This window comes from Lepidochelys olivacea (genome assembly GCF_965140295.1).
Source record: "Lepidochelys olivacea isolate rLepOli2 genome assembly, chromosome: 23".
Classification (NCBI taxonomy): Eukaryota; Metazoa; Chordata; order Testudines; family Cheloniidae; genus Lepidochelys; species Lepidochelys olivacea.
The window spans coordinates 13,099,499-13,119,703 of NC_140433.1; the positions used below are offsets into that span (position 1 = coordinate 13,099,499).

At 62.2% G+C, this 20,205-nt stretch overlaps 2 protein-coding genes across 2 annotated transcripts; both read right to left on the minus strand.

The window, feature by feature from the left end:
- Positions 1–1,128: 1,128 nt before the first annotated feature.
- LOC311511762 (uncharacterized protein) lies at positions 1,129–9,771 on the minus strand. The gene is made up of 6 exons (XM_084612615.1): positions 9,617–9,771; positions 2,736–2,854; positions 2,230–2,349; positions 1,883–1,910; positions 1,607–1,696; positions 1,129–1,432 (listed from the first exon to the last, which is right to left on the minus strand). The coding sequence occupies exons 1-6, from the start codon at positions 9,672–9,674 to the stop codon at positions 1,377–1,379; spliced, it is 471 nt and encodes a 156-aa protein (XP_084468741.1). The 5' UTR covers positions 9,675–9,771; the 3' UTR covers positions 1,129–1,376.
- A 365-nt stretch (positions 9,772–10,136) lies between these two features.
- LAIR2 (leukocyte associated immunoglobulin like receptor 2) lies at positions 10,137–19,431 on the minus strand (the record flags this gene model as incomplete). Its single annotated transcript, XM_084612956.1, has 8 exons — positions 19,318–19,431; positions 17,705–17,740; positions 17,006–17,290; positions 12,723–13,004; positions 12,256–12,342; positions 11,973–12,087; positions 11,285–11,477; positions 10,137–10,145 (listed from the first exon to the last, which is right to left on the minus strand). The coding sequence occupies exons 1-8, from the start codon at positions 19,349–19,351 to the stop codon at positions 10,137–10,139; spliced, it is 1,041 nt and encodes a 346-aa protein (XP_084469082.1). The 5' UTR covers positions 19,352–19,431.
- Between the last annotated feature and the right edge of the window lie 774 nt (positions 19,432–20,205).

Here is a 20,205-nt window from a genome sequence, read left to right on the forward strand (position 1 = left end):
TTTTAATATATGAATTAAAATGGATATAAAATAATATTAAAATTCTGTCTAAGGGGCTGCAGGGACTCAGGGTGGGCCACAGAGTCACACAGCAGGTTGAGTGGAGTCCTGGCTCCCATCCCTGCCCTGCCCTAACCATTAGACCCCACTCCCCTCCCAGAGTCAGGGACAGAACCCAGGAGTCCTGGCTCCCAGCCCCATGGCCTATCCACAGGACCACTCGGCTCCTCTATTAATGAAACATACGTGTGTCTGACCCTCCCTTCAAATCTCCAGCTTTTTGACCCAGCCCCATCCAGTGGCAGGGAGTTCTGCAGGTTAATTCCATGTTGCCGTGAAATGCTAATTACTGGCTCTGGGCCCAGCCATCTGCCTGCTCAGGCAGTGGTAGCTCAGCAGGGAAAAGGCCGCCCGGATGCCTGGGTTCTGTGCCGGGGCAGGGGGGTATATAGACCCCCATCTGCAGCCTCCACACTGCATGGGGAGAGAGGGGGGAATGAGATTGAGCCCCAAAGGGTTGAGGGGCTGCTGCCCTTGTGCCACCTGCAGCCTGCAGTACCCTCTGCTGCCACACGAGGGCACCACGTGGCAGGGACAAGGGTGCGCAGGTGTCATGCCGGAGGGGTGGGGGGGCGATGCTCCACGTCCCGGCACCTTCACTGGGCCGGGGCCCAGAGCTGGGGGAAGGGAGAGAGGAAAGGGTGGGTTCAGAACATCCCTGAGACATGCCAACATGCTTAGAACACGCCTAAAACATGTGAACATTTCCCCCCTCCCCTCAACCATTCCAGGCAGGCCATCGACCCAAAACCCCTGCGGCATCTTTGGCTGCGTCCCCACAGGCCCGGGGGTCAGGGCTCGGGCTCGGGCTCGGTCCAGCTGTCCTGGGCTCTGCACCATCACTCAGACAATCAGCACAGCTGGGGACGTGGGGGCGGGCAGGGCTGGGCTAGCAGGGGGCTGCGGGTCGGGGGTGTGGGGCACTGGTGGAGCTGGGGGAGGGGGGAAGCTGGGGGCTGGGCTAGCAGGGGGCTGCGGGTCAGGGGTGTGGGGCACCAGTGGAGCTGGGGGAGGGGGGAAGTTGGGGGCTGGGCTTGCAGGGGGCTGTGGGTTGGGGGTGAGGGGCACCGGTGGAGCTGTGGGAGGGGGGAAGCCTGGGGCTGGGCTAGCAGGGGGCTGTGGGTGAGCGGTGAGGGGCACCGGTGGAGCTGTGGGAGGGAGGAAGCCGGGGGCTGGGCTTGCAGGGGGCTGTGGGTCGGGGGTGAGGGGCACTGGTGGGGCTGTGGGAGGGGGGAAGCCGGGGGCTGGGCTGGCAGGGGGCTGTGGGTCGGGGGTGAGGGGCACCGGTGGGGCTGAGTTCTGTTCTGCAGACTCAGCTAGGAGAGGAGATAACGGGTCAGCAGAGAAATCAGGAGGGTTGCCCCGAATCCACCTGCAACATAAAGACACCATGGGAGAGGAAAACATTACTGCTCTCGCCCTCTTCCCCTCCCCGAGCCGGGGAGAGAACCCAGGAGTCCTGGCTCCCAGCCCCCCCTGCGCTCACCACTAGCCCCCACTGGCTCTGGGCTCCGAGCTGAGTCAGCTGCTGCTCTGAGCCACCTACCTGAGTTGCCGGGGGGTTGTCTCCAGGCGCTGCTGGGGTCAGAGCGCTGCCCGTCACTCTGGTTCCTGACCAGGAGGTTCCCAGGACTAGCTGTAGGTGAAAAGCAAGCGTGTGAGAGAGGCCCCATTTGGACAGGGTCAATCCTCCGGTCATTCAGCAGGGGGCGCTCTCTCCCGGGCTGGCCCCAATTCCCCAGGGGGGCGCTGGGCTACAGGGGGAGGAAACAACCAGGAACCACTGGGACAAATTCAAAGAGCTAAACCAAGTGAGGCTCACCTGTGTAGTGCGTCCTTCTCTCCTTACCCTGGGGAACAAGGAGAATATAATCAGGATTGACATCCCCGCCCGCTCTAACCACTAGTCCCCACTCCCCTCCCAGAGCCAGGGAGAGAACCCAGGAGTTCTGGCTCCTAGCGCCCCCCCCCCCCACCACCACTTGTCCACACTCCCCTCCCAGAGCCAGGGAGCGAACCCAGGAGTCCTGGCTCCTAGCCCCCCCCCACTCTAAACACTAGTCCCCATTCCCCTCCCAGAGCCAGGGAGCGAACCCAGGAGTCCTGACTCCCAGCTCTAACCCACTACAGCTTCCCCATTTTCTATCTGCTGCCCCCCATCCCCCTCACCGTTGCGTCGAACACAAGCAGGGTGAGATTCATGCAGCTTGTCACAGAGATTCCCCATTCGCCCACGTCCAGCACGGAGGGGAGATGCTGGCTGGGCGGGTAGGTGGCGATCGTCGTGTTCTGGGGGGGCAGAGATGGACCCAGTCAGTGATCAGGGACCTGCCTCCCTCTACATGTCGTGGCCACGTCCCCGTGGACAATGGGCTGCCGTTCATGACCTCTCCCTGGAGTCAACGGGGAATCGCTCTCCTCTGGTTGAGGTCTGGGGGGCTCTGACACACAGCTGGGCAGTTCTGGATCCATCCAGTAGGGGGCAGCAGGGACACACACACACAGAGACACACAAACACAGACACTCTTTTGTCCCATGTTAGATGCTGCTGCCCCATGCTCCACCCCAGAGACAGCTGCATCTCAGCACCGGGTGAAGGGTTCCCGTATAACCCACCCCTGCCACACCCCAGAGAGGCCGCGGCTCATCAGCTTCGTGCTCCGGAAAAGCTCACCCCATACACCCATTGCATCTTCCTGTCTCCTTCCCCGGCGTCCGGCGGGAGGTCGATCCGGTGCGAGGGAGCGCCGGCCTCGCATGGGTAGCTGCGCGTCTCCTCCTGGACCGTAGCCACTGCAAGGGCGAAGAAGCCCAGGCGTCGTGGGGGGGCCCTCAAAAGCGATCATGCAGCAGGGAAAGGGGTAAGAAAGCAGGCCAGGGCGCCCCCAGGGACGAGCAGCCAATGGGCATCTCTCCTGATGACTCCCCGGGCGATGCTCTGGACCTGCTCCCCATGAAGCCAGGCAGGACTCTGGGGAAGTCTCCTCTCTGGGAGCAGCCTGTCTGCAGGACACACAGCTCACCCGGCTCCACCTTCCTGGGTCTGACCTCGGAGCATTCAGCCTCCTCTGCCCCTCCGTGCGCTTCCCCCAGCGAGTCCACCCAGGCGGGGTCCTGGGGAAGCCAGAGGGTCCTGCCCCCCAACTTCGCAGTCGGACGTGACTCTCAGCCAGCCAGTAAAAGAGAAGGTTTATTAGACCACAGGGACATGGTCTAACACAGAGCTTGTGGGTGCAGAGAACAGGACCCCTCAGCTGGGTCCATTTTGGGGGGGCAGTGAGCCAGACAACCACGTCTGCCCTTCACTCCATGTCCCCAGCCAGCCCCAAACTGAAATTCCCTCCAGCCCCTCCTCCTCTGGGCTTTGTTCCTTTCCCAGGGCCAGGAGGTCACCTGATTCCTTTGTTCTCCAACCCTTTAGCTCTCACCTTGCAGTGGGGAAGGGCCCAGGCCATCAGTTGCCAAGAAACAGGGTGTCGGCCATTCTCTGTGTCCAGACCCCTGCACACACCTGCCCTCTAGGGCTCTGCAAAGATCATACACCCTTACCCCACCCCCTAGATACTTAAAAACTGCATAGGGGAAACTGAGGCACCCCCACACTATTCAGAGGAAACATTAAGAACAGTCCCACTCGTCACATCTCTCCCTCCTTCGAGATCGAACTGAGCAGGGTCACTTTAGCCAGTGACCTGGGGAAGTTCGAAGCCACCAACGTTCCCATGGATGCCCCAGCACCTCTCCCATTCCTTGGTAGGAGTTACACTAGGCCCTTCCAGTTTCACGCCCTCCCTTAGGTCGGGGGTGGTCGATAGCGCTCGCAGGCCACATGTGGGAAGGTTTATGTGGCCCGTGCCCTTTGGCCACCCCAAAACCCCAGGGGGTCAAACTGGGATAGGGTTTTCTCCCCAACAAGCTGGCCAAACACAGCCACCTGGTTATAGGACTGTTTAACTTTCTTAACTGCTTTCACTCCATCTGAGACCTTCTCAAAGCTATCCACACTGGATCTTTCAACAGGAAAGTCAGTGGATCCATTCACAACAGAAAATTTCTGGCTGTTAGGAACTGAAACTTTCTTGATTAAATCACTTTCACACCCTTCAGTTGCAGTAAACTGCTTGCAAAGACTCCATGAGGATTCCTTTCCCTAGGGCTTTTCTATGCAACAATTCACCCCCCCCCCCCCCAGAAATTCTGCTCTTACCCTCTTCACCTAGGGCTTCCTCTAGAGGGACACTTTCCTGAGCAACAACAGACTCTTTCTGGGTCTCCCTTACATCCAGAATTACCTCTGGCCCATCCGGCGGATTCCTACACAATCCCCCTTCAGGCAAATTTACAGACTTTTAGATAAAATGTCAGAAGCATTCTCCTTCCCTTTGCCACACACAAGTTCAGGAATCTTTTCCTTCTTGCTACAGGTTTCCACACCCTCAGTAGGTAACACAATCACATCACCTTCATGCTCTCTTTGTGCCCTTGCTAGGATCTCACCCTGATCAGACAGAGTTGCTGCACCCTTTCCAACAACACATTAGCAACAGGCAAAATACAAGCACCTGAATTATCTGGTCTCTGGGGTTTTACATAGACCCTAACTGGATGCGACCTAGTTACAGGGCCATTCTCCGAAGCAGACACAAACTTAGGACCCTTCCCTTCCTGGGCTTTAGCTGAATCCAGAACCAGCTCTGAGACAACTGCACGACCCTCGACCATCACAGGCTGAAAGGCCCCTTCTGTCTGCTCCACAGACCAAGAAGAGCCGGACACACTTTCTTCTTTACCAGACACCGAGCTTGGGATCTCATTCCCCTTGTCCCAGCACACAAGGCTGGTCGCAGACAACTGCTTGGAGATCAGGGTAGCTCCCTCCATAGGCAAGTCAATACCCCTGACAGACACAGGCACGTTTCCTTCACTGTCCCAATTCTCCACCCAGCTAACAGGTCAGGTATGGTCCAGGGACACTCATCTTCCACTCTCCTCGCCTTCCCACCCTGCTGACTAGACACAGCCATCAGCTCACAAGGCTGCCTAGGCTCATCCAGACTTTCCTTACCGAGCACCTTGCCACTCCCCACAGATCCCCTGCCCTGCCTGTGTCTCCCCCCACTCAGCTGGGGTCTCAGCTCCCTCTGTGCTCAGCGCTGCCCTTGCTGTCCCAGTGGGGGTAGGCAGCGAGCTCGCTGCTTTCCTCACTGCATCAGAGCCAGCCTGAGCCCCCTCTCTGGTGTACAAGGGGGGCGGGGAGCCCCAGGGGTCTGGTTACAGGCAGGCAGGTAGCCTGAGCCTAGCAGCTCCTCCCTGCTGCCAGCCAGGTCATCTGCATTTTCACCGACCATTTCCCAGTCCCCCAATTGGTTCCCTGGATTCAAATTCAAACCCTCGGCTGTTACAGGAGCAGGGCCTGGATCCTGTCCCAAAGAGACACAGTCACCCCACAACAGGGTCTCACAGCTGGTGTCCTGGAGCACCCCAACAACCAGCCAGCCCCACCCCTCCTGGGTCTGCACAGGGATCTGGGCCATACGCAGGGCGAGGGGCTTCATCCCTGGGACCCTCACCCAGCTCACCCAGCCCCTCAGCCTCTGAGGCTGCACCACCCGGGGCCTGACACCAGTTCTCTCTGTCCCAGGATCTCACCACCCCAGGAATGTCTCCCCACTGACCATCACCTTCTGCTCCCACTGGGGGTCCGAGGGGCCTGGCCCCAGGAGACTCCCACACAGACATATAGGTTGGCGTCAGGAGTGGGAGCCTGTCCACCTCCCCACCCATCTGGCTGATGGAGTCGATGGCCTTGGGACCCAGCAAGGGAGCTAGACACCGGGGCTTTTCCGCAGGGTCCCCCTGGTTCAAATCTCCAGCCTGCTCAAAGGCAGTGAGGTGGCATCCACATCCCCCCCTCCTTAACCAGGGGCAGCAATTTAGTCTCGAGGTTCCCTGCGGAACTGGCCCCCCGGGGTCTATCCCCACTCACCCCGGGGAGGTCCCCTAGGCCTCTCCGCTCCCCCACCGCCAGTTCATGCTGCTGCTGCTTCTGCAGCTCTTTCTCGGGCTCTCGCTGTCTCTCACAGTCCTCTTGCTCTCTCGGACTCAGGTCCAATCCCGTCCGTCTCCGATCCCCCGATGGGGAACCCAATCGTGAAGACCCTCGTCTGGTCAGGGACAGGAGTCTTGGGGGTGCCTGGCTCCCACTCCAGCTGCTCCCAGATCCTGCGATAGCCCCATTTGGGGTCAGGAATCTGCTCCTTAGAGCGGTCATCCTCCTCCAGCTGCACGATTAACTGTGCTTTGGTGAACTTTCCAACGCTCAACCCTCTCTTTCTGCACAGGGTTACAATGTCCTTCTTAAGGAGACGGTGACAGGCCGTCACTCCGCTCTTCCCAAGTTGTTGTGGACTCACAGGCCTGGGTGTCTCAGCTCCCCACAGTTTCCAGGTAGAACCCCTCGTGTGCCAGCCCTTCTCGAGGTCACCACCTCTTTGCCAGGGTCGAGCGGCAGACTCCTCCGCCCCTGGGACCGCTCGCTGCAATACCCCGGGGGACCCTGTTACTGCAAAAGTCCTTCTCTGTCCCAGGGCCAAGCTGCAGGCTCCTCCGCCCCTGAGACTGCTCACCGCAGTCCCCAGGGGGACCCCATTACTGCACAGTCCTTCTCGCTGGTCACACACTCCCAGGGGTTAACCGCTCCCTGAAACCGCTCCTCTCTGAGCCTTCAGCACGCCTGGTCCTCGTCAATCCCCCTTCGTTTTACTGCTCCCCAGTCACTTACTGCAGGAAGCGCCATCCGCGGGGTGCAGTACATCCCACCGCTGCCACCAGTTGTCACGGAGTCCCCGGGCGATGCTCTGGACCTGCTCCCCATGAAGCCAGGCAGGACTCTGGGGAAGTCTCCTTTCTGTGAGCAGCCTGTCTTCAGGACACACAGCTCACCCGGCTCCACCTTCCTGGCTCTGACCTCGGAGCATTCAGCATCCTCTGCCTCCCCATGCGCTTCCCCCAGCGAGTCCGCCCAGGCGGGGTCCTGGGGAAGCCAGAGGGTCCTGCCCCCCAACTCCGCAGTCAGTCGTGATTCTCAGCCAGCCAGTAAAACAGAGGTTTATTAGACGACAGGAACATGGTCTAACACAGAGCTTGTAGGTGCAGAGAACAGGACCCCTCAGCTGGGTCCACTTTGGGGGGCAGTGAGCCAGACAACCCCGTCTGCCCTTCACTCCATATCCCAGGCAGCCCCAATCTGAAACTCCCTCCAGCCCCTCCTCCTCTGGGCTTTGTTACCTGATTCCTTTGTTCTCCAACCCTTTAGCTCTCACCTTGCAGTGGGGAAGGGCCCAGGCCATCAGTTGCCAGGAAACAGGGTGTCGGCCATTCTCTGTGTCCAGCCCCCTGCACACACCTGCCCTCTAGGGCTCTGCAATGATCATACACCCTTACCCCACCCCCTAGATACTTAAGAACTGCATAGGGGAAACTGAGGCACCCCCACACTATTCAGAGGAAACATTAAGAACAGTCCTGCTTCATCACACCCCCCCCCCCCGTTCAGCTGGCATTTCATTGGCTGCGTGCACGGTCACAGGGCAAGCGGTGGGAGGGGGTGGGAGCATGCACCAGGCCCGAGCAAAACCTTGTGCACAAGAGAGAATGTGTGCAAAAGCCGGGGGGAGGAGGCTGCGCAGAGTGTCCCTCCCAGCTCTGCCAGTGCCCCTCACTCCCGACCCGCAGACCCCTGCCAGCCCAGCTCTGACCCCCTCACCAGCCCTGTCGGTGCCCCTCACTCCCTACCCGCAGCCCTCTGTTCGCCCAGCCCTGGGCTCCCCTGTTGAGTGTGCGGACGTGCGAGTGGGCGCACGTGGGTGCCTAGCTCTGCAGGGCCCTGGCCCGACATCCGGGTGCCGAGGCCGGGGAAGGGGGGAGAAGCAGCCGAGCAGCTGTGGGTTGGCTGGGTGCAGGGTGGGACACTGCCCGTCTAATCCGAGGCCCCTCATGTGTGTTTCCGTGACACAGACACGCCCGGGGCCCAGGGCTCAGCTCTGGGGCTCTGCTCCGAGCTGCACTTTCAAACCGCCCGCAGGATTTGCATGAGGTGTTGCAGAATGAATCACTTTCCTCTGCCAGGCTGAGCCCTGGGCACCCCAGAACAGGGGCAGGGAGGGAGAGCTCCCCGAAATACATGCACCCCGAGCCAGCCAGTCCCTGCCCTGGGGCCAGGTGGGAGCTGGCACCCCCTAGAGGGGACAGGCCCCGTGCCCCATTCCCTGCCCCCCTGAGCCAGCCAGTCCCTGCCCTGGGGCCAGGTGGGAGCCGGCGCCCCCTAGAGGGGACAGGCCCCGTGCCCCATTCCCTGCCCCCCTGAGCCAGCCAGTCCCTGCCCTGGGGCCAGGTGGGAGCCGGCGCCCCCTAGAGGGGACAGGCCCCGTGCCCCATTCCCTGCCCCCCTGAGCCAGCCAGTCCCTGCCCTGGGGCCGGGTGGGAGCCGGCACCCCCTAGAGGGGACAGGCCCCATGCCCCATTCCCTGCCCCCCTGAGCCAGCCAGTCCCTGCCCTGGGGCCGGGTGGGAGCCAGAAAGGCCCCGGATCCCATTCCCCAGAGGCTCCTTCAGCCCCCAGGGTGGGGGTCGGTGATAGTTCCTCCCACGCACTCTGGGGTGGGGGCGGGGGAAGGAGTTACGGGGAGCAGAGACGGGGCTGCAGAGGGGCAGGTTGCAAGTCCCGCAGCAGGAAGGGGGGCGCTGCACCCAGGTCTGGGGTGGCGCACCCAGCTGGCTGCAAGGGGCTGAGGCTGAGCAGTGCACAAGCCGGCTGCCAGCTACAGGCAAGGCCCTGGGACATGTTCAGACTTGAACTGATCATGACCCTGACATCCCACAGGCCCGGCCCCACCCACCTGCTCCAGAGCTGGGGATGGAACCCAGGAGTCCTGGCTCCCAGCCCCCCCCGCCCTCTACCCGCTAGACCCCACTCCCCTCCCAGAGCCGGGGATAGAACCCCGGCGTCCTGGACCCCACCCCACCCCCGCTCTAACCACTAGACCCCACTCCCCCCAGAGCCGGGGATAGAACCCAGGCGTCCTGGACCCCACCCCACCCCCGCTGTAACCACTAGACCCCACTCCCCCCAGAGCCGGGGATAGAATCCCGGCGTCCTGGACCCCACCCCACACCCGCTCTAACCACTAGACCCCACTCCCCCCAGAGCCGGGGATAGAACCCAGGCATCCTGGACCCCACCCCACCCCCGCTGTAACCACTAGACCCCACTCCCCCCAGAGCCGGGGATAGAATCCCGGCGTCCTGGACCCCACCCCACACCCGCTCTAACCACTAGACCCCACTCCCCCCAGAGCCGGGGATAGAACCCAGGCGTCCTGGACCCCACCCCACCCCCGCTGTAACCACTAGACCCCACTCCCCCCAGAGCCGGGAATAGAACCCAGGCGTCCTGGCTCCCTAGGACTCCACCCAGCATCCTCTTTGACGGAGACCCCACATCCACTGGGGGCTGCACCTTCCCCCCTCCCGCAGGTCTGGCAGGGCTGGTGCTTACCCCTGGTCACGCCTGAGCAACCCAGAACCACCAGCCACAACAGCGTCGTGGGCCCCATGGTCCCCCAGCGCGGTGGGGCCCGGTGGCGGATTTCGGGGGGGCTCAGGGGGTTTCCTGCTCTGCTTGCAAGAGCTGGGAATCAATGCGAGGGGCGACCTCTCGCAGCTAAGCACAGATTAGACTTACTTCCCCGTCCCGTGATGATTTACATCACATACGCAGGCTGGAAATTGCATCACTTTCCCCCCCCCCCGGGGCGGGGGGCCAAGTCCAGGCCTGCCTAGAGGAGCAGGCGGGGCCCGGCTTGGCTCCTGGCACTTACAAAACATAAACCACGGTTCAGGAAAAGGGGAAACTGAGGCACAGGGGTGAGCTATTTATCCACTCCCAGAGCTGGGAATAGAACCCAGAAGTCCTGACTTGCCCCTCCCCGAACCACTAGCCCCCACTCCTCTTCCAGAGCTGGGGAGAGAACCCAGGAGTCCGGCAGAAGTGCTCCCTCGTCCGTCAGTTCTGTTTATTAGTGAGGCTGAAGAGGTGAGAGACAGAGTCCAGGGACGGCGCAGGATCCTTGCTGGTCGGCCAAGCAGGGGGTTTAACGGAGGCTGCTCGGTATTAACGTCCCCTCCTGTCGAGAGACCCCGGGGGCAGCCACTCTGGGCTGGAGGCAAGTACTAGAGCTAGGTGAGCCCGTGGGTCTGACTTGTGGGGCAGGGGCGGGGGTGGGGAGTGGGGTGGGGATACCAGGCTGGATGGGCCCATGGATCTGATCTGGGGGGGCGGGGATACGGGTGTGGATGGGCCCATGGATCTGATCTAGAGGGGCAGGGATGGGGGTGGGGAGTTGGGCAGGGATACTGGTGTGGATGGGCTCATGGATCTGATCTGGGGGGGCGGGGACGGGGGTGGGGAGTGGGGTGGGGATACCGGTGTGGATGGGCCCGTGGATCTGATCTGGGGGGGTGGGGACAGGGGTGGGGAGTGGGGCGGGGATACCAGTGTGGATGCACCCATGGATCTGATCTGGGGGGGCAGGGATGGGGGTGGGGAGTGGGGCGGGGATACCAGTGTGGATGAGCCCATGGATCTGATCTGGGGGGGCGGGGATGGGGGTGGGGAGTGGGGCGGGGATACCAGTGTGGATGAGCCCATGGATCTGATCTGGGGGGGCGGGAACGGGGGTGGGGAGTGGGGTGGGGATACCAGGCTGGATGGGCCCATGGATCTGATCTGGGGGGGCGGGGATACGGGTGTGGATGGGCCCATGGATCTGATCTAGAGGGGCAGGGATGGAGGTGGGGAGTTGGGCAGGGATACTGGTGTGGATGGGCTCATGGATCTGATCTGGGGGGGCGGGGACGGGGGTGGGGAGTGGGATGGGGATACCGGTGTGGATGGGCCCGTGGATCTGATCTGGGGGGGTGGGGACGGGGGTGGGGAGTGGGGCGGGGATACCAGTGTGGATGCACCCATGGATCTGATCTGGGGGGGCGGGGATGGGGGTGGGGAGTGGGGCGGGGATACCAGTGTGGATGAGCCCATGGATCTGATCTGGGGGGGCGGGGACGGGGGTGGGGAGTGGGGCGGGGATACTGGTGTGGATGGGCCCATGGATCTGATCTGAGGGGGCAGGGGCGGGGGTGGGGGTGGGGAGTGGGGTGCGGATACCAGGCTGGATGGGCCCGTGGGTCCGATAGCCTCCACCCGTCCCCCCTGGTGTGTGTGTCCTGCTATCCCTGTCCCCAGTGACCGGGCAGGAATTTGGGGGGGCTGCAGGTCCAACACAAGCGTCTCCGTCTGTCCCTTGGGCTGCCGGCTCTGCTCCCTGCTGGGCCGTGGGGGGGTCAGCGGGTGGGGGGTCCTGGGGACGAAGCCCAGAAGTCTCCTCAGCAACAGGGGTCTTTAGCCACCACCCCCATCACCCCAACCCCCCAGGGCCCTGCCTGCCCCCACCCCCGTCCATCGACTCCCCCAGGTTGCCCACCAGACACCCCCCCATTCCAGCCCCTCCCCTCCGGGTGGGGGTGTGGGGGAGGCCTGGTCCCATGGCCTGGGGTGCCCCGCAGGACACCGGGGTTCAATCCCAGTCTCTTGCTCTCCGGAGCCTGGCGCTGGGTCTCTGGAGCCCGCCCAGGTCTGGCTCCTGGTTCCCTCGGGTGGGAGCCATGCGCCGGCTGGGCCCGATCCTGGTTTGACCCCGATACCAGCCTCCCCAGGGGAGATGGCCCTATCCAGGGCTCAAGGGCTCAAGGTGCCGTCTGGGGGATCAGTGGGGTCACCCCCCCACCCCCAGGGACACAGCAGTGAGGTGAGGGGAGCCCCCCATGTGCAAGGTCATCTCGTCTTGAGTCCTCACCTCTTCCAGCTGTACGCGGCTTCGGCCAGAATCAGCACCAGGGCCAGCAGGACCCCGACGGCCAGGGACAGACGGACGATGGCAAACGGGGTATAATCCTGACTTGGGGGGGCCCCTAGAGGGAGGACAGGGGCAGGAGGTGAATGCACCATGCTGGGCGGGGGGGGTTGTGTCCCCCCAACTCCCTATGGGAGAGATGGGCCGTCCCCCCCCAATAACGTCTCTCCCCCCACCCAAATCTATAGAGAGCCAGTTTGATCTGCCAGCCCAGAGACCCCCGTACCTGGCCGCGTGCTACCCAGGCAGGTGGGAGCCAGCGTGACTCCAGGCTGAGTCGGGTCGGATCCCCCTGTGGGGCCAGAACCAGCATCTGTCAGGGATGAGGCGGGTTAGGGGGAGAAACAGCAACACCCCCCCCCCCCGCCGCCTGTCACTGTCATTCTCAGTGGGGGAGAGTCCGGGGGAGGGATTTTAGTGCCTGGCAATGGTGCCAGCTGGGCATCCCCTGGATCCTGACTGCCTTGTGCATCCCCAGAGCTGGGGCGTCCCCCTACGGCTCTGCAGCTCTCCCAGGGGCAGGGATCCCCCCACCCTCCGCCCCGAACCTCCAGCAGCTGGGAACCCCCCAGTGACGCTGCTGGGACGCCGGGCTCAGGGCAGGGCCTGGCTCTGAGCGTCCCCTCGGTGCAGAGCCCCCCCCCGAGGGTCGGGCTGGGGGTGGGAACGGAGATGCCGAACCGGGCCCCTCACCTGCTACCACCAGCTCCACGGGGTCGCTGCAGGGGGAGCTGACGGGCGGCTCCCCCAGGCTCTCGTAGCTGCAGGTGTAGGTGCCCCCGTCCTCCCGCCGGACGTTGGGGATGTGGAATTCGGCTGTCAAGCCGGCCGGCTCCGTGTGCCACCGCGCGACCCCCGCCCGGTACATCTTGAACCGCATGCCCAGCCGGGGCCCGTGGCAGGAGATGGAGACGCCCGTCCCCGGCGCGATCTCCCCGCTGGGGCTGAGGGAGATGGAGGGCTTGGAGAAGTGCACTGGGTTCAGGGAACGAGAGAGAATCGGCATCAGACCCCACGTTTGCGGGGACCCTATAGCCTCGTCCCAGCCCACCTGACCTGCCATCGTCGGGGCGACGTCCTTGCAGAGCCCTAGAGGGCAGGTGCGTGCAAGGGGCTGGACACAGAGAATGGAGGGAGAGATGTGACGAGTGGGACTGTTCTTAATGTTTCCTCTGAATAGTGTGGGGGTGCCTCAGTTTCCCCTGTGCAGTTCTTAAGTATCTAGGGGGTGGGGTAAGGGTGTATGATCTTTGCAGAGCCCTAGAGGGCAGGTGTGTGCAGGGGGCTGGACACAGAGAATGGCCGACACCCTGTTTCTTGGCAACTGATGGCCTGGGCCCTTCCCCACTGCAAGGTGAGAGCTGAAGGGCTGGAGAACAAAGGAATCAGGTGACCTCCTGGCCCAGGAAAGGGACAAAGCCCAGAGGATGGGGGGCTGGAGGGAGTTTCAGTTGGGGGCTGGCTGGGGACATGGAGTGAAGGGCAGACGTGGTTGTCTGGCTCACTGCCCCCCAAAATGGACCCAGCTGAGGGGTCCCATTCTCTGCACCCACAAGCTCTGTGTTAGATCATGTTCCTGTCGTCTAATAAACCTTCTGTGTTACTGGCTGGCTGAGAGTCACGTCTGGCTGCGGAGTCGGGGGGCAGGACCCTCTGGCCCCCCCAGGACCCCACCTGGGCGGACTCGCTGGGGGAAGCGCCCGGAGGGGCAGAGGAGGCTGAATGCTCCGGGGTCAGCCCCAGGAAGGTGGAGCCGGGGGAGCTGTGTGCCCTGCAGACAGGCTGCTCCCGGAGAGGAGACTTCCCCAGAGTCCGGCCTGGCTGCGTGGGGAGCAGATCCAGAGCATCGCCCAGGGACTCCATGACAGCTCCGTCCCTAGCTATTCTGGGGCCCTATGCAGCCCCCCCGGGGGGGGGGGGTCTGGCAGGCCTCTGCGGGGCGGAGCTGGGGGGCTGCACTTCCAGCCACCAGTGAGAGCAGGCCCGGACCTGCTGCCGAGCTCAGGAGAGTGGGGGTGGAGCAGGGGTCGGGAAGGGGCAGGGGCGGGGCTTTGGGGAAGGGGTGGGGTGGGGGCGGGGCTGGGGCAGAGCAGGGGTGGAGCAGGGGCGGGGCTTTGGGGAAGGGGTGGAGTGGGAGCAGGGCAGGGGCGGAGCAGGGGCGGGGCTTTGGGGCCGGGGGAGTGGGGGCAGGGCTGGGGTGGAGCAGGGGCAGGGAAGAGGCAGGGACTGAGCTTTGGGGAAGGGGCGGGGTGGGGCGGGGCAGGAAGAGGCAGGGTGGGCGGAGCAGGCTGGGGCTTTGGGGAAGGGGCGGGGTGGGGCGGGGCAGGAAGAGGCAGGGTGGGCGGAGCAGGCTGGGGCTTTGGGGAAGGGGTGGAGCGGGGCGCTGGGGGGGGAGCAGAGCAGGGACGGGGGCCCTGGGGAAGAGGCGAGGCCGGGCCCGGAGCACCAGGCCGCTGCGCAAGGCACCAGGAAATGTGGTGCCCACATTTCCTGGGGCCCCCGCAGCTGCGCGCTTTGCGTGTGGGCAGCGAGGGCCCCGGCGAGAGGCTTCCCCTCAGGCCGCCCACTTCCCTGGGTCTTGTCTCGCAGACGGGACGCCCGAGGCGCAGACAACGTGACGTTTATTGGGGTTACTTTCCAAGCCAGCTTATTCTGAAGCCCTTCACACCCGTCGGGCTGATCTCAATTCGCTGAGAGAATCTGTTCCCCCGCGCCCCCTCCCCGGCCCCCACGCCGCAGAGCGTTTCCCCCGCGCTCCCTCCCCGGCTCCCACGCCGCAGAGCGTTTACCCCGCGCCCCCTCCCCGGCTCCCACGCCGCAGAGCGTTTACCCCGCGCCCCCTCCCCGGCTCCCGCGCCGCAGAGCGTTTACCCCGCGCCCCCTCCCCGGCTCCCGCGCCGCAGAGCGTTTACCCCGCGCCCCCTCCCCGGCTCCCGCGCCGCAGAGCGTTTATCCCGCGCCCCCTCCCCGGCTCCCGCGCCGCAGAGCGTTTACCCCGCGCCCCCCTCCCCGGCTCCCGCGCCGCAGAGCGTTTACCCCGCGCCCCCCTCCCCAGCTCCCGCGCCGCAGAGCGTTTATCCCGCGCCCCCCTCCCCGGCTCCCGCGCCGCAGAGCGTTTACCCCGCGCCCCCTCCCCGGCTCCCGCGCCGCAGAGCGTTTACCCCGCGCTCCCTCCCTGGCTCCCACGCCGCAGAGCGTTTACCCCGCGCTCCCTCCCTGGCTCCCACGCTGCAGAGCCTTTACTCCGCGCCCCCTTCCTGGCTCCCACGCCGCAGAGCCTTGCCGGTGTCCCTGCTCCCCCTTTCCTGTTCCCATCCCCGACCCCCATCAAACATGATTCCATGTTTGACCCCAGTTGATATCGTAATATTCTCAGCTGCACCTTAACTCACCTTGTACTGAAATTTAACTAACCAATCCTAACATTGTAACATAGTCCTCTAACCAATTAGATCCCACAGCCCTAATCAACTGACACCTAGCAAAATTAATTACCTAGCAGACAGAAACCATTAGAGAACCAGACAGATGAACAATAGGAAAGTGTTTCAGAGGTTTTCTCTCCCCCTACCCCACTCTCCTGCTGGTAATAGCTCATCTTAAGTGCTCACCCTCCTTACAATGTGTATGGTAAACATCCATTTTTGCATGGTCTGTGTGTATATAAATCTCCTCACTGTATTTTTCACTTTATGCATCCGATGAAGCGAGCTGTAGCTCACGAAAGCTCATGCTCAAATAAATTGGTTGGTCTCTAAGGTGCCCCAAGTCCTCCTTTTCTAATAGGAAAGCCGGGGCCATGAAGATAAAACAGTACAGGAAAGAGGATTTCACAACCCCAGCCATTGAGAAGTGATTTCTGGCCAGACAGGATGCTGGCAAACTAACAGGTTTCAGAGCGGCAGCCGTGTTCGTCTGTATCCGCACAAGGAACCGGAGGACTTGGGGCACCTCAGAGACTAACAAATTTATTAGAGCATAAGCTTTCGTGGGCTACAGCTGCATCCGATGAAGTGGGCTGTAGCTCACGAAAGCTTACGCTCCGCTAAATTTGTTAGTCTCTAAGGTGCCCCAAGTCCTCTGGTTCTTTTAAAGTTTTCTTTAACCGTCTTTATCCGGTGGTGACGGGCACTATGAGGGCAGGCTCGTCTTCCTGACAGCCCAGTGGCACCTTATTTCAGTGTGACTGGTTTGGGATGTGAGGAGGTGACCGCTCGCTTCCCGGCTTATGGCTGCCCGTGCTGCCTAGCCAGAGGCCTCAGCCCAAGATCCAGGCCTCAGGCAGTCCTAGTGAGAGACGATCCATACACAGGCAGACCGTGATTTTGATTCTTTGTTTTATATCTATACCTAGCTAACTGATCAAAAATACACCTAAATTCTGAAAGTATCAGCCTGAATATCCATATCCTAACACCCGTGTCCATTAATTTGGAATAAACTAGGGAAATAAAATAATTTTAAAAATTGTACGTTCGCACGCGATATATTTTGCAATGGAAGAAAGAAATACGTTTTACATGAACGGTTTCATACGTTTTTGAAATCCAACGTGTGTCTCCTTCATTAAAACCAGTTTGACAACATTCGGAAAGGAAATGAACGGTTTTTGAAAGACAGTTTTCGCAAGGCTTTCCTAAACTCTGAAACCGAATAAATAATTCGACTAAAAGCGGCGATAAAACCTTCTTGTTACAAACGAGCGCACGTTGTATTTGAAAATATCACGCCACAAGTGTAATATGGGAAGTGGGGTCAAATGGGTTAGAGCAGAGGGGGCTGGGAGCCAGGATTCCTGGTTCTCTCCCCAGCTCTGGAAGGGGAGTGGGGTCCAGTAGTTAAAGCAGGGGGGCTCGGCGCCCGGACTCCTGGGTTCTCTCCACAGCTCTGGAAGGGGAGTGGGGTGTAGTGGTTAGAGCGGGGGGGGGCACAGACCCAGGACTCCTGGTACTAGGCTATAGCAGACACCCCCTCACCTGCTACCACCAGCTCCACGGGGTCGCTGCAGGGGGAGCTGACGGGCGGCTCCCCCAGGCTCTCGTAGCTGCAGGTGTAGGTGCCCCCGTCCTCCCGCCGGACGTTGGGGATGTGGAATTCGGCTGTCAAGCCGGCCGGCTCCGTGTGCCACCGCGCGACCCCCGCCCGGTACATCTTGAACCGCATGCCCAGCCGGGGCCCGTGGCAGGAGATGGAGACGTCCGTCCCCGGCGCGATCTCCCCGCTGGGGCTGAGGGAGATGGAGGGCTTGGAGTAGGGGGATTCTGCAGAGGGGAGGGATAGCTCAGTGGTTTGAGCATTGGCCTGCTAAACCCAGGGTTGTGAGTTCAATCCTTGAGGGGGCCATTTAGGGATCTGGGGCAGAAATTGGGGATTGGTCCTGCTTTGAGCAGGAGGTTGGACTAGATACCTCCTGAGGTCCCTTCCAACCCTGATATTCTATGATTCTATGGACACAGGCTGTGAGGCAGAGCGGCCCCTGGAGGGGACAGGTCCCATTCCCCACCCCCCTGAGCCAGCCAGCCCCGGCCCTGGGGCCCACTGCCTGACCATCATCCCCTAACCTCCAATCTACCCCTCCATCCTGTTGCCCCTTTCTTCTGAGACAGGGTGTCCCACCCCTCATCATATCTCCCAGACCCCTCCTTGGACAAAGCTAGTTTCTGCAGGCGACTCACGAGCAGCAGCAAATGGGAGGCGGGTCCAGATGACACCTGTAATGAGAAGTGGGTGTTTGATGTGGGGGACGGGAGACGCGGGGACGACGACGATGAGATCACATCCTACCCAGCCCCGTGTGACATCATCGGGGCCAGAGTCATGTGCCAGCCCATGGTAGTTCGCAGCCATTGCTGGCCAGAGTTTGCAGCCAGCCTGCATCAGATGTGGGTCGCTACCATGGGTGTTAACTCTGAACCCTAATGATGATGCACCAAATGCTGCGGCTGGCAGCTATTTCCCTGGGGAAAGCAAGAGTTTTAACCCTTGCTCCACTGTGCACCTGCAGCCTGAGGGGGATGCAGAATCTGGGAATCTAGCCCCGGATGCCGGGGTCCGTGCACGAGCTAGGGCTCTCGCTGGGGAATTTGCACCCCACTAGCTGAGGAATCAGGGGTCCGGCTGTTGACTGAGGGTTGCTGTGCCTAGCCCACAATCCACAGGGCTTTGGGTGTGGGCCGGAGAGGGGACGGGGGCCACCGTGGGAAGAGTTGCCCAGCTGGCGGGGGGGAGGCGGTGCTGGGAGGCAGATTCCAACCTGGGGGCATAGACTAGGTTGTTGCGGGGGAAGCGGGGGCAGGACACTGCTTGTGCAATAGGGAGCCACCGCCGGTCTCATGCTGCCAACTTCCCCAAGCGCTGGGGGAAGGGACAGTCCAGCAGGCCCCCCCATGTCTGCCCTACCCAGGCACTGTCCTATGGGGGCAGCTAACACAAGGGGCTGGTGGTTGGGGCAGGGTGTGAAGGAGGACAGGGTCTGGTTGTGGGGGGCAGGGTGTGTGTTGGGAGCTGTGGGGGGAGGACCGGGGCTGGTTGGGGGGCAGGGTGTGTGTTGGGGGCTGTGGGGAGAGGACCGGGGCTGGTTGGGGGGGCAGGGTGTGTGTTGGGGCTGTGTGGGGGGAGGACAGGGGCTGGTTGGGGGGGCAGGGTGTGTGTTGGGGGCTGTGGGGGGAGGACCGGGGCTGGTTGGGGGGCAGGGTGTGTGTTGGGGCTGTGTGGGGGGAGGACAGGGTCTGGTTGTGGGGGGCAGGGTGTGTGTTGGGAGCTGTGGGGGGAGGACCGGGGCTGGTTGGGGGGCAGGGTGTGTGTTGGGGCTGTGTGGGGGGAGGACAGGGGCTGGTTGGGGGGGCAGGGTGTGTGTTGGGGGCTGTGTGGGGGGAGGACAGGGGCTGGTTGTGGGGGGCAGGGTGTGTGTTGGGCCTGTGTGGGGGGAGGACAGGGGCTGGTTGGGGGGGCAGGGTGTTTGTTGGGGCTGTGTGGGGGGAGGACAGGGTCTGGTTGTGGGGGGCAGGGTGTGTGTTGGGGCTGTGTGGGGGGAGGACAGGGACTGGTTGTGGGGGCAAGGTGTGTGTTGGGAGGCTGTGGGGGGGGGAGGACCGCGGCTGGTTGTGGGGGGGCAGGCTGTGTGTGGGTTAGGGGACTCTCCCTGGCTCCCTGCTCGCCATGGGGACCTACCAAGGACTCAGGGAGTCTGAGCCAACCCTGTCCCACCCCCTTGGGGAGGGGAGAAGAGCCCCAAGGGGGGCGCAGGGAGGGGAGAAGAGCCCCGAGGGGGGCGCAGGGACCCACTCACCCAGAGCGAGGAGCAGGGCAGGAGAGGGGCCCATGGCGCTGGGGCCCCAGAGGAGCAAGCGGCACCTGGGGAGCGACGCACGGTGCGACTGACTCTGGGGAGGAAGTGTCCGGCTCGGTGTCTCAACAGGAAAAACTTTTCCTGGGGCTTCCCACCACCCACAGTCTGGGTTTCACAAGAGCCTCCAGGCGAAGACCGCATGGCAGGGACTGGCTGGCTCAAGGGGGTGGGGGAAGGGGGCACGGGGCGTTTCCCCTCTCGGGGGTGTCAGCTCTGATCTGGCCCCCAGGCAGGGACTAGCAGGATCAGGGGGGCTCTTTAAGCAGGAGTTAAGGGAAACTGAGGCAACAGGGAGACAGACGATTTCAGAGCGCCCAGGGGCAGGCGGTCATGGGTCAGACGCGTCGCTCCAGGCCGATCTGTGGGTCCAGAGGCTGAAGGGGCCAAGATCTCAGGAGTGGGGGGCATCTCATGCAGGGGCCAGAATCTCAGGGTAGGGGGAGCATCTCATGGATTCACCAAGGGAAGGTCATGCCTGACTAATCTAATTGCCTTTTATGATGAGATTACTGGTTCTGTGGATGAAGGGAAAGCAGTGGATGTATTGTTTCTTGACTTTAGCAAAGCTTTTGACACGGTCTCCCACAGTATTCTTGTCAGCAAGTTAAAGAAGTACAGGCTGGATGAATGCACTATAAGGTGGGTAGAAAGCTGGCTAGATTGTCGGGCTCAACGGGTAGTGATCAATAGCTCCATGTCTAGTTGGCAGCCGGTGTCAAGTGGAGTGCCCCAAGGGTCGGTCCTGGGGCCGGTTTTGTTCAGTATCTTCATAAATGATCTGGAGGATGGTGTGGATTGCACTCTCAGCAAATTTGCGGATGATACTAA